The sequence below is a fragment of the Palaemon carinicauda genome, chromosome 19 (assembly GCF_036898095.1).
Source record: "Palaemon carinicauda isolate YSFRI2023 chromosome 19, ASM3689809v2, whole genome shotgun sequence".
Lineage (NCBI taxonomy): Eukaryota > Metazoa > Arthropoda > Malacostraca > Decapoda > Palaemonidae > Palaemon > Palaemon carinicauda.
Window position 1 is genome coordinate 126,213,438 of NC_090743.1, and position 14,134 is coordinate 126,227,571.

Sequence of the window (14,134 nt, forward strand, 5' to 3'; positions counted from 1 at the left end):
TAGTTACTCGAGTATCAAAATATTCTAGGCTTTGTCATTTTATGGAGAAAATCTTGAACCATTATTATTATAATTATTATTATTGTTATTATTATTATTATTATTATTATTATTATTATTATTATTATTAGCATTATTATTATTAGCATTATTATTATTATTATTATTATTATTATTACTAATCATTAACCATTATTATCATCATTATTATTATTATTATTATTATTATTATTATTATTATTAGTAGTAGTAGTAGTAGTAGTAGTAGTAGTAGTAGTAGTAGTAGTAGTAGTATTATCATTATTATTATTATTATCATCATCATTATTAGTATCACTAGCTAAGTCACAACCCTAGTAGGGAAAGCAGAATGCTATGAACCCTATTATAATGCTCTCCCTAGGGAACAAAAATAGCCCCAGTGATGAAAGGAAATCAACAAACTACAAAAGAAGTAATAAACAATCAATAGAAAATATTCTATGAACAGTAAAGGGATTTTATTCAGTAGCCGATGCGGTTGCAGGAAACCATAAATTTACAGTATGAAATAAAAGTCTTAAGATGTTGAACATCCTGAGAGAAAAGGGGAGTAAGGACGGCTAAAAAGTGGGTGCAGCTAGGGCCCAATTTGACACTTGCAAAGACCCATTAGTTATGCCTACAGTGGACCACGCCAAAGCTCACTTATTACTTTTGCACTTCAGTAACCTGGGCTCCCAACTCTGTTCTTTCTTCAGGGGCTACTCTCCTCTTGGTAAGGGTAGAAGAGACTCTTTAGCTATGGTAAAAGCAGCTCTTCTAGGAGAAGGACACTCCAAAATCAAACCATTGTTCTCTCGTCTCGGGTAGTGCCATAGCCTCTGTACCATGGTCTTCCACTGTCTTGGGTTAGAGTTCTCTTGCTTGAGGGTACACTCGGGCACACTATTCTATCTAATTTTTTTCCTCTTATTTGTTAAAGAATTTATAGTTTATCTAGGAAATATTTATTTTAATGTTGTTACTGCTCATGAAATATTTCATTTTTCCTTGTTTCCTTTCCTCAGAGGGCTATTTTCCCTGTTGGGGCCCCTGGGCTTATAGCATCTTGCTTTTCCAACTAGGGTCGTAGCTTAGCAATTAATAATAATAATAATAATAATAATAATAATAATAATAATAATAACAATAATAGTAATAATAATAATAATAATAATAATAATAATAATAATAATAATAACATTTATAATAATAATAATAATAATAACAACAATAATAATACTAATAATACTACTACTACTAATAATAATAACACTAATAATGATAATAATAATAATAATAATACACTCTTAATATTATCTAAAATCATCTCTCCAGAATTACCTTTTATCTAAACTTACATCTCTAAAACCCATGGCTTACATGTATCATGGCTAGTGATGGCTATGTGGCCTTTTCTTCAAAGCTGAGTCATAGTTACAACTTGAACTTCCAGTGCAAGCGTAAATATAGAGTGACAGATTCATAAACGTCTGCAAAACGTCAATCTAATATGCAAACGTCTTTTTTAATTAATGATGATACACTGTCTACACAACATGTATATACTATATGTATATAAATACATATAGCCGTAATAAACAAAAAAAAATGTAATACAAGGAGGTTGAAATGGAATAAATATATCAAATAAACAAATGTATATACATACATACATACATACATACATATATATATATATATATATATATATATATATATATATATATATGTATGTATACATGTATGTATAAATATATATATATATATATATATATATATATATAGAGAGAGAGAGAGAGAGAGAGAGAGAGAGAGAGAGAGAGAGAGAGAGAGAGAGAGAGAGAGAGAGAGAGAGAGAGAGAACTGACATCATGACATGCAACATGGTCAACTCTAGAATTGGCACGAGTTGCAAGAGAAACCCGAAAATATTGTGAACAGTTTGCTTATAATAAACTATCAAGGCATTCAGGATATACAAAAATACACATCAAATTGGCGTTACATGATACAAATAAATACCAGTCAAGTTACTTAAAGCCATTGCAAACTCGAATCATGTCCTACTTTCTCTGCCCTGAGGTTTTTTTTTATGTAACTGTATTCGGTGACGCTATATCAAACAATAAATCTTAATCCTGCTTTAGATCCTTATAAAATGTTAAATTACATAATCAACATTTCATAGACGATATAACTGAACCACTGATCACATAAAACTAATGACGAAGGAAATGTTTGGCATTACGCTTTCTCTACTTCAAATGTCGCGCTAGCTGTGACGTCACCGTCAGCTGAGAGACGCAGATCAAAACAAAGCGAAAAGGATGAATGCTAACACGCAGGTCTTGGAGCTAGTAAGTATTTTGCTTAGTTTTGGGGGAATTTCTTCGAATTATATGATCGTTTTGTCACGGCGTGTTTATAACATCATCCCCGGTGTGCCTGTCATATCAGAAAGTATTTCGTTTTGTTTGAAGAGGTGGAAAAACGGGAGCAAACAGGTGACCCCCCATGGGTAATGTTTGCCTACCTTTGCGTCATCCTCGTACAACATTGGTGTCTGGGATTTTATAACAACGCAAATGTACGGTTGCGTCTTAAACTCTAGGCCTAGGATGAAATATACACATATAATGTCCACTTCTGTTTTGAAATCGTGTCGTCCTGGTTGCATCGAAGCTCTAAATCGATCTAACAATGAGAGAGAGTCGAGGCCTACTGGCATGAAGTGATATAATAAGCCTACCTGCTAATTAACATTCATGAGCCGACTACCTGTGTGTTATAAGCTTTTAGAACAGGTGAATGGGCACAATTTGGCCTCAGAAGGTCCTCTTATCGTCTGTGGAAAGTCAGGTTAGGTTGTACAAATATATTATTAAACATTATTGGTGTATGCATTATTATGGCTAACTTAGAATACGACAGTAACGGCCCCCTTTAGCTAAGTAGGTAAGGACACGGCTTGTAGGTTAGGTTAGGGGAGAAAGTTTAGGTTAGTTGATGTCCAATTTTAATCCACGCGTGAGGAACTGGCCGCTGATATACAAAGGCTCCGAAAACAGTAAAGCAGTGAATGTCGTTCGTTGGATGGGCATAAACTTTCATATTACTTGTCAAATCAATTTTATTTAAGGAAAAGTTGTAGTTTATCTTTGTCTGACTTACGATAATATGAAGCTAGCTTTGCTATTTAAGGGTAAGCTAAGAATACAGTAGTCTGAAGGAGGGTCGCAGGGGAATATAGTCCCCCGCTAGTTAAGCAGGTAAGGACTACGGATCCTAGGATAGGTGAGGAACCGTAAGTCAGCTGGTGTTCTTGTATTTGTTTCGGGGCCTTTGTATATCAGCAGCCAGTTCCCCGTGTGGATTAAAAAATGGACGTCAACGAACCTAACTTACAAGCCGTGTCCTTACTGTGTCCTTACCTAACGAGGAGGCTAACTCTCCCTCCGACCCCCACTTACACTGCCGTATTCTAAGTTAGCCATAATAATACATACAGGTGGCTGCTATCATACATACAGCCCTTTGTTTCCCTTTTAGAGCATGGTTTTTCAGTCTTATATTTTGAAATTTTACACTCGGTCTGTTCCAACAAACTACAAAGGCTCCACGGTAGATATATATGATACTTTATTTTCTAGCCAAATACACAAAACATTTTTCCCAGCTGTTATCTTGTGTTTTATCCATTTCGTACCATGAATATCGGGAACCTGGGGGTTTTTGGTGAGGAAACACCAAAAAAAAAAGTATTTAGCAGCATTGGTAATGGTCAGAAATACATAATAAACTTAACTTTGACGGCTGTTTTCCCAGTCCCATACAGCAGGGGAACTTGGAAAAGTTATGGTTAATGTGGCATGACATTAACGTTATACAGTATGTGATTCATATCATGTTCCTCTTAAGGATTTTGCACTGCTGAGGCTCACAGATAAACATTATCGCACTGCTTCTTTGGTCTGTCAAGCGATACGTGGATGTGGTGTGAACGCCATCTGCATGGATCACTATTAAAGTATCTTAATACTTATGATTTACATAACTTAATTTTAAAGGGATATTTTATACTTTCACGTGAGCAACAATATCTATATATTGAACAGTGGGTAAATATATGATACTCAAATTACTGGCAAAACTGTAAATCGCTTATAAGAAATGGATGAGTGCTGGCTAGTTTGGTATTTTTCTTTATATGTTTCATAAGGGCTGGGGCATAACTTACATATCGGTCCATTAAAATGTGAAGTATGTTTTTCACTCTAAGTCCGTTGTTTACATCTGAGAGACTGAAGGGGACTTATGGCGCATGCTTGGTTTCTGTGCATTTACAATGACGTATCTGTCGGGTAGTTTTTTAAACCAATTAACAGCTTACAAGTACTTCTTCATAAGTTCCCGGATGTTGTTCTACAACAGCCATTTTTTCCATCTTCCCCACCAATTTCAACTTCACCACCATCACTTAAGGACGTCTCGAGGAGGGAACTTAAGTGAAGTACATCAATCTATTTCTAAATTTATTTTGATTTCATTTATGTCGGCAATTGATTATGATGGAAATGGTCTCCATTCAGTGTATAGGTATTGTTACTCATGTGAAATTAAAAAATAACCGAGGAATAATGCCTAAAAGGTTTGATTCTGGCTTAATTTTTAGGGAAGACCAACACATTTTCTACTGCAAAGCTTTTATAAAGATTACCAAGACAAAAAAAAAAAAAAGTCAATCATAAGGTAAGGAAATGTGATTTACCTCATCATAATGTAAGGATTTTTTTTTTTTTGTAATTTATGTTTAGGGGTTGTGACCTGGTAACTACTAGGTTAGGTGGGTTTGTTAGATTCTGTACCCTTTTAAAAATCTAAAATGTGTTAAATAATCATGTTTTGGCCGGTTTTCCGCCACTTACGTGAACCATATATTTATCCAACTGGTTATCTAGTCCTTATTTTGCATTTCTGACCATTATTATTTCTGTAAATCACTCGTTTATAAGATTTCCCTACCCAAAACACCCGGTTTCCCACTGATGTCCCCCATAATTGTCTTTATATAAGGGGGTCCAAATACTCCTGAACGAGTCATTTGCCCCCTATAATCAAGGTCAGAAATGCATAGAACACAAGATAACGAGTAAGAAAAATACATGGTTCAAAAAACCCGGTTTCCCACTGGTGTCCCCCATAATTGTCTTTATATAAGGGCGTCCAAATACTCATGAACGAGTTGTTTGCCACCCCCCCCCCCCAATAATCAAGATCAGAAATGCATAGAACACAAGATAACGAGTAAGTAAAATATATGTTAGACGTCTTGCAGTGGTAGTCGTGTTTGTGACTTAAAAGGTTGGGAAAAAAATGGCTCTTGTAAAACAACATTCAAAAATTTATGCAAATATATTTGGAAGCTCTTCATTGGTTAAAAAAGCTAGCTAATAATTATGTCATCCAAAAAACAAAAAGCTGCCGAAAGCAAATGCAAACAATGCATGCGCATTAACCCACAATCATTCTTTCAGATGTAAACAAAACTTAAGAATATGACATGGTGGTCACTTTTTAGTTGATCTATATGTACAGTAAGTTATTTTGCCCCAGCTCCATTAGTCATATAGAGAAAAATACCAAAATACCCAGTGCTCGTTCAATTTTTCTAGTGAATTCCCGTTTTGCTAGAAATTAAAGTATAAGTGTGAAATCAATCGACAACAATTGTTGATATTTAATTCAAAGTGCTACTTTCCCTTAGGACAATGTCAAATACTATTTAGCTGCATTGCTATTTTAGAGTAAGGGACCAACCTCAACAAATACAGTACAGTACCTCCATATCTATGTTGCATATATTTTCCAGTATTATCTTGAGACATTTGCCTTATTGTAATGTAAATTCAACCTTATTATATAATATGTAGTCTATGCAGAATAATGGGTTAAAGTATCTGTTCAAACATGTGGCTTAGCATTGATTTGCAACCCCGTAAATTTAACATGCTCCTAATCTTATTTGTGGTGCTGAAACGATTCAATCTCTGTCCCCCCGTCTTCCACCTTATCCACTATTTTCATGGCTGGAACTGCAATGACTGAATGATTGGGTAATAGGTGTGAAACTATTAATTAATGCATTTCAATTTATTGAATGTAAAAAAAAAAAAAAAAAAGTACAGTATAAGGACAAGGTATGACCTCCATTAACCAGTGAATTGCGATTACTTGGATTTCAGAATTCAGTAATCTATGTATTAAACTACTCGTGCACTACCAAGCAGGAACTATAAGAATTATTGGGCTGAGTAATGTGTGGCATACATTCTCATCAAAGGGGGCGTTGAAATATTCTTAACAGTAGCACTACTGTATCAATCCCCTCGACTTTGGTTTAAGGGCTGCTTAGCAGCAAAAGCCCATGTCTTGCATATGGCAAGACAAATCTGAAACCAACTAAACTAGGTTGATTATTTGTGTAACATGCTGAATACTACATAGCATCTGTTGATTGAATTAGTTGCTGACCTGTACATATGTTCTATATCCTACCCCATTTTCCTATCATTCCAAGTAGTGTTCACATTATGGGCATATTTAAGTAATAAAAGGATTCAGGTTTTTCATAAAAGTGGGCTTGGTAGTGATTAACCTTTTAAAGGTACAGCTCACATTAGAAAGGATTGGCATAGTTAGTTAAATTGGACGGCATCTGGTTTTCAAAGACTAAAAGAGTTGAAACTATCCACAAATGAGAACACATATTTGAACCATCTCTTTTCCATCTCTCAGGAAGGATCTGTGCACATATATGATTCCTCACAAATCAAGGAAGAGTTTATTATCCAATCTCCCTAATTGTATAAAAAGAGATTGACAATTTTCAAGGTATAAATCATAAGGTGGAGTTCTCGACAAAGAATGAATTATTAAGGGAGTTTGCCTCAAAACAGCAAGATCATAAACTTTATTAGTACAGCTTTTTAACTTTTCTACTTACAACTTGCCTCGTGCGAATTCAGTCCCTAATAACATTAGTAATAATGTGTACTCAAAAGGAAATAGTTTGTGGTAATGTCCAAACCATAATTCAGAATTGGAATTATGTGGAGCAAAATACATAGCCATGAACAAATTAATTATGTAGTCATCTTTGTATCAACTTGCATGATTGGTAGCTATACGCCCCTTTCCTAAAATGATAGAAGTCGTGTTTAAGAATATTGTCAGCATTCTGTGGTGTTTATATAATATTCATCAGCAACGTAAAATGGAAGAAAAAAAATGCTATGAAATTTTAAATGAATGAATGACACTTTTTGTTGTTTATTTGCAGGATGTGGAAGGGAGACAGGTGGATGAAGCTGTTTTAAGCTTGTTCCACACATTACTATTCCACCGATCTACAGGAAAGTTCCACTACAAAAATGATGACACATATGCAGTAGGCACCATTGGCTTCCAAGATGTTGACTGCGATTTCATTGATTTCACTTATGTAAGTAAAGTATTATTCAATTGATAGTTATTCACTGGTATAACCAAAAGTGTTATTTTATGGTGTCTGCAAGAAGCAGGTTGTGTTCTTTTCAGCCCAAAAATTAAATATGCTGTTTGTAGATTTGGTTTATAAATGTAAACACAAAACAACACAGAGCAAAGCAAAATACGTCTGGCCAACGCTGGTGCTATGGAGGAATGAGTTAAGGGGGTGGGGAGGTGTAGGGCTGGGGAAGGATAGTCGTAGTAGGAGGCAGCAGACGGGGGATGTTGATGAGGGAGAGGTCTAACTAGTGAGGGACCTATGGTCGTGGTTCTATCACGCCCCAGTTTACTATACCGACACTCGTAAAGTGAGCGAGCTGGGTTTATTCCGGGCATTCCATACATCCTTTTTTCTCTGGTATATTCAGCAATAACTATGCCTTAGAAATGGTGCTAGAGGAGCATTTCACGGAGCGACACAGGTCGAGCCCAGAAATAGATTTTTCCTTCGTCAAAATCCCTTAATGTTTACATTATTAAATTTGTTAACAGGAAATCAAAAGTAATACATTACAGTGTTTCCCTCAATGAAAAAAATTCCTTAAATTTTCACCCGACTCTTCGCTTTGACTCAACAGGTTCGGTGTTCGTCAGAAGAATTGGATAGGTACATTCGGCGTGAAGTGAGTGGCTTCTGTGAAGCTATTAGAGCCCTGGATGCACCCTCCAATGGATCTGTAAGTTTATCTTTCTCTCTGTTTTCAGTAAGAAGAATATAGTTATGCTGTTTGTATCTCTTGGTCTTGTCTAAATATGAAAGTACTCATCCCTCAGAATAACTCCCCCCCAGTACAATTACAGTATATTTTTATGTTGACCAGGGTGACACGAGTCTTTTTATAGTTTATATATGACATATCTGTTTTTGATGATGTTAATAGTTTATATATGACATATCTATTTTTACGTTGTTACTGTTTTTAGAACGATTTATTGTTAATTTGTTCCCATCATCTATTTATTCCCTCATTTCCTTTCCTCACTGAGCTATTTTTCCCTATTGGAGCCTTTGGGCTTATAGCATCTTGCTTTTCCAACTAGGGTTGTAGCTTGGCTATTAATAATAATGATCATATCAATCAAATTTTGTTTGTACTAAAATGTACAATGTGTATTTTTAGTTGTGGAAAATTGTGTATGTAATATTTAAAGAAAATTTGTTTTTTATAATAGAGTATCATCTTCAGGTTGCTTTGGAATTCTACCAAAAGAAAAGGGGCCGTTGGCCGTTTGCATCGGATAATATTCCATGGGAAATATGGACCCTGAGAGTGAATGTAGTTTCCCTCAATAATGAAAGTGGTAAGGTTATAGATTCATTCTCTTTGTTTATTGCATTACATTATGGGGTTGTATTATGCCTCTTCAGTTCTGGTTACATTGCTCTCTTATCATTTTTTATTCTTCTTAAATGGATATCTTTCTTATAACACTTTATTATTAAAGGATGAAATCCTTTTCTAACATATAAATGATTAACATTTTTAGATAATGCAGTGTTAAACTCGAGAACCATATCTATATACTGTATTGTCTTTTTGTTTCAAAACTTGAAATCGTTAGTATTTGCTCTCCCTATGTCAAAATGGCTTATAGGTGCTACATGGGGATTTGGAAAAGGATGACTGTTACTGTACTTGAAATATATAGGAGATATATTGCTTATTTATTTCCCCTGGGGGACAAGATTTTATGGGTATATAAAAACTGAACAGTCTGATATATACATTTGTTATGCCGTTTCTCTTTTGTTACGGTTATTAAAAAGAGTGAATTCCCAAAGGTGTTACCTGTACTACATACTGGTGGAATTGATTAACTTCTACCACAGTCCAGCACATTCCCATCTCTGAAGATGGTTGCTTACCAAGTTCTGTTTGTAGGTAGGGTCCCCAACACGCAAGGGGAGGCTAATGTGTTTGGTCCACCGCCTGTATTCCCTGGCATCGATTAAGAGCCATCTAGCGGTGGGATATCAGTTTAGTCCTTATTTTGTGAGAAGTGTACATGACCAAAGGAATGGGGATGGCATACCCTGGATGGGTCTCGCAAATAGGATCAATGTCCTCTTATCTGATGTCAGTTATTAACGGATACTAAAAGTAAAAAAAACCTCATGTAGGCACTTGACAAGACCTGCAGCTAATTCGGACTAGACCATGGGCCACTTGCAATATCAACCTCAATCACTACATAGTCCTTGCTCTTGTAAGTGAAATAATAATTTCATACTATCTGGAATGGGTAGTCTGTGCGTACAATATCACTTGGCTGCTGCATTAGGTTTGATTTGACAGAATGGTGATCTCTCTCTCTCTGGGATGAGATACCCAATATCTAAATCATATTGTAACCTGCAAGTTGTGGACTGTACTAATAGTGACCAACAGTTGCGACTTAAAAAACTTAACTAATTCAGGCTACTAAATAGGCAAAAACCCCATTAAGGAAGTAGCGTCGTCATTCTTTGCAGCATCTTTTTGGTCACTCAGAAGGATGTCGGTTTTGGATATCAAAAATGTTGTTGTGTCAACTTTTCCCTTTATGGAGTTGGATGTGAAATAAGTGGATTCTGGAAGACAGTTTTCTCAGAATCAGATGTTATGCTGGTACAGCTTCTGTTATGTAATACAAATTGAAACAATTATGAGCTACAAAGTTACAGATTACTTTGAATGGAAAATTTTACTGCAATCTTTTTCCGACTTTATTAAACTTAGGCATAAGATTCAGCAGTCGCTACCTATGGAAATAGGTGGGGTTATAGAATGCAGTAGGGTTTAAAAATTACGGATTATGATATCAAGTAAAAACTGTTGCGGCATATATGTATGGTGATTCTATTGCAAACAATATTCTTAAGTTAGTGTTTTTAAACCTCTAACAAAGATAATTAATTTTAAGATTTATTTGGTAAAAATTTATCTTATTTGTATATGATTTAATCTAGGAATTATATCGGATTTTGAAAAATTATAAAAATATTGTGGCTAGTGTAAATGGTTGTAATTTTCATCTCTATTCTAAGGCATCTGTAACAAGACTTTTTTTTTCCGTTAAGAACGTCAAGTATGGAGAGAAAAAGTGGGCGAAACCTTAGGGGAGAGGCTACTACACATCACGGACTCCCTGAACAAGTATGACTTCATTCCTTCTCCTCCCAACCAAGCTGAAATTGATCTAATATATGATACCGCCTATCCAGATGTTCAGCCTTTCCTCTTCAAAGTAAGCTATTTACTCGTTTAACTTGGTTTTTATAGCTTTGAAGGTTTCTAATCTTATACAGTACTGTATTCATTTGAATTGTTATACATATTAAACTATTAATTTTAGCCATACTATTATTTTTAGTCAACTACGATAAGGTCAATACGATACAGTTTTTAAACATTTAAACTTCCCGCTGGTTATATAACAATAGCTTTATTCTTCTGTCCGGCAGAAGAAAATCTATTGTTATATAACCAGCGGGTAAGTTTGTTAAAAAATTTATTTTATTATGAAAATATAATTTTTGAACATTTAAACTTATCCGCTGGTTATATAACAATAGATTTTCTTCTGCCGGACAGAAGAATAAAGCTATTGTTATATAACCAGCTTGACCGACTAGTGACAGAATTTGGAAGGGTGTGTGAGAGAAGGAAGTTGAGAGTTAATGTGGGTAAGAGTAAGGTTATGAGATGTACGAGAAGGGAAGGTGGTGCAAGGTTGAATGTCATGTTGAATGGAGAGTTACTTGAGGAGGTGGATCAGTTTAAGTACTTGGGGTCTGTTGTTGCAGCAAATGGTGGAGTGGAAGCAGATGTACGTCAGAGAGTGAATGAAGGTTGCAAAGTGTTGGGGGCAGTTAAGGGAGTAGTAAAAAATAGAGGGTTGGGCATGAATGTAAAGAGAGTTCTATATGAGAAAGTGATTGTACCAACTGTGATGTATGGATCGGAGTTGTGGGGAATGAAAGTGATGGAGAGACAGAAATTGAATGTGTTTGAGATGAAGTGTCTGAGGAGTATGACTGGTGTATCTCGAGTAGATAGGGTCAGGAACGAGGTGGTGAGGGTGAGAACGGGTGTGAGAAATGAGTTAGCGGCTAGAGTGGATATGAATGTGTTGAGGTGGTTTGGCCATGTTGAAAGAATGGAGAATGGCTGTCTGCTAAAGAAGGTGATGAATGCAAGAGTTGATGGGAGAAGTACAAGAGGAAGGCCAAGGTTTGGGTGGATGGATGGTGTGAAGAAAGCTCTGGGTGATAGGAGGATAGATGTAAGAGAGGCAAGAGAGCGTGCTAGAAATAGGAATGAATGGCGAGCGATTGTGACGCAGTTCCGGTAGGCCCTGCTGCTTCCTCCGGTGCCTTAGACGACCGCGGAGGTAGCAGCAGTAGGGGACTCAGCAGTATGAAGCTTCATCTGTGGTGGAAATGTGGGAGGTTGGGCTGTGGCACCCTAACAGTACCAGCTGAACTCGGCTGAGTCCCTGGTTAGGCTGGAGGAACGTAGGGAGTAGAGGTCCCCTTTTTTGTTTTGTTCTTGTTGATGTCGGCTACCCCCCAAAATTGGGGGAAGTGCCTTTGGTATATGGATGGATGGAAGTATGTTCAAAAATTTATTTCATTATGAAGATATCATTTTTTTTTTTTTCATCAATAATAATAAACTGGATATTTGTCAGGTCAACTATAACATACCACCTTCAAGCAACCCTTCAGCAACCACCACCATTAAGAAACTACTTCGTGACACACTTGCCTTCACCTAACATTGGCTGGAGTTTAGGATATTGAAGATAATTTTGTTGGAGAATTTTATCTTTGACCACTACTATAAGGTGTTTGGACAAAGATCCAGTCAGATTCTATGATGTTGTTTATCGAGAACTTTGGCGTCCACGAAGGAATCTTTGTTGTGTATTTGCATCTGGTGTCGTGGGAAGAGAGCGTCTAGCGTCGGCAGGTTTCCGATCTTAATCAAATGTTTTCGTTTTAATACCTCATATACAACAATAACATTCAGCTGTCTTTTATCTCTCTATTTCATGCTAGACTTAACGGTAGAGCAGAGTTATACACTTTACTCGTTGTTGCTATCGATAATTTTAGTTTAAAGATACTGTCACAAAGTACATAGTAATAGAATACTGACATTGTATTTACTAGTTTACTCTCATTATAGAATCGTATAACGAAGCGTTTTACCCGCAAGTTAAAAAGGCACACAGTACTCCTCATGTAATTTTTTTTCTATTAATTCTGCTTCTTCTCTAGATATATTATTTCGGTGTTGTTATTCAATGGGTTTTATTGTTTCTTACAGGTGCTCACTGAAATTCGTTTGTAAGCTTTTTCAACTTGAGAAAGTTACATCTTTTTTTATGTTATACCTTGTGTTGTTAACAGATGTATTATGAGACTTCCTTTCAATTACTCTACAGTTTTGCAGTTTTAAATATATAAGTCAGAAAACATTGCTGATCAGAACCTTGTTACCTCATCAGTAAAAGTCACTTGCTATTTACTTCACCAGTATTAGTAACTTACTGTAGTATGAAGGTGATGTTTGCGATTGTTTTATGCATAGCAACTCTGCAGAATTGTAATAATAATAATTAAAATGAAGTCTGGATTATATAGCCTTGATTTGTGGTTAGTTGGATTCTTTTCTATAAAAGGATTTAAATTTTTAAGTACTGCCATGAGTGTATTAATTATGAGGACAATCACACGGTGTGAGGTTCTGATTCCTTGAGCAAATGTGAAGTCGAGGAATTTAGCTAATTGATACAGCTTACAAAATAAGTTATCTATGAATGTGGTATAATAGTAAGAGGAAAATGCAGATTAAATACAAAAATCTATCCTTACAGTTTCTCTGGAAGTACAGTATAGTGGGAAAGTGATTTTTTTCTGATGCTGATATTTAAAAACTGAAATACCTTTCGGTACCAAAATTTTAATGAGTAGAAATTTGGGGTTTCTGTGTTTGTCACTCTTTCATGTTATCAGTAAAGTTCCATTTATTGTTTAACAAAATTCTTATATTTCTACTTGTTTAATTTTTTGTTGCCAATTTAGGAATAATAATTTTCAAACCATTGAAATTTTAAATACTGTAGCAAAGTACAGTATTAACAAGTACTTGGCTTTTAACCCTTTTACCCCCAATGGACGTACTGGTACATTTCACAAAACTCATCCCTTCACCCCTATGGACGTACCGGTACGTCCTGGCAAAAAACTGCTATTTACATTTTTTTTTTTGCCTATTTTTGATAGTTTTTTGCATATTTTTGATAAATTTATGAGAAACTTCAGGCATTTTCCAAGAGAATGAGACCAACCTGACCTCTCTATGACGAAAATTAAGGCTGTTAGAGCAATTTAAAAAATATATATTGCAAAATATGCTTGAAAAAAAAAACGCCTGGGGGTTAAGGGTTGGAAAGTTCCAAATAGCCTGGGGGTAAAAGGGTTAAGTTTTCATCTCTATCCCACAAGTTTCTTCATCATCCGTCTTGGTCCTACCTCTCATTTTGTCGCTCCATATTATCCGTGCCAAAAAAA

At 35.6% G+C, this 14,134-nt stretch overlaps 1 protein-coding gene across 1 annotated transcript; it reads left to right on the top strand.

Moving 5' to 3' along the window:
• The first annotated feature begins 2,295 nt into the window (after window positions 1-2,295).
• On the top strand, window positions 2,296-13,749 carry LOC137658837 (autophagy-related protein 101-like). The gene is made up of 6 exons (XM_068393916.1): window positions 2,296-2,381; window positions 7,364-7,525; window positions 8,151-8,249; window positions 8,760-8,874; window positions 10,634-10,800; window positions 12,247-13,749. The coding sequence occupies exons 1-6, from the start codon at window positions 2,352-2,354 to the stop codon at window positions 12,331-12,333; spliced, it is 660 nt and encodes a 219-aa protein (XP_068250017.1). The 5' UTR covers window positions 2,296-2,351; the 3' UTR covers window positions 12,334-13,749.
• The last annotated feature ends 385 nt before the right edge of the window (window positions 13,750-14,134 follow it).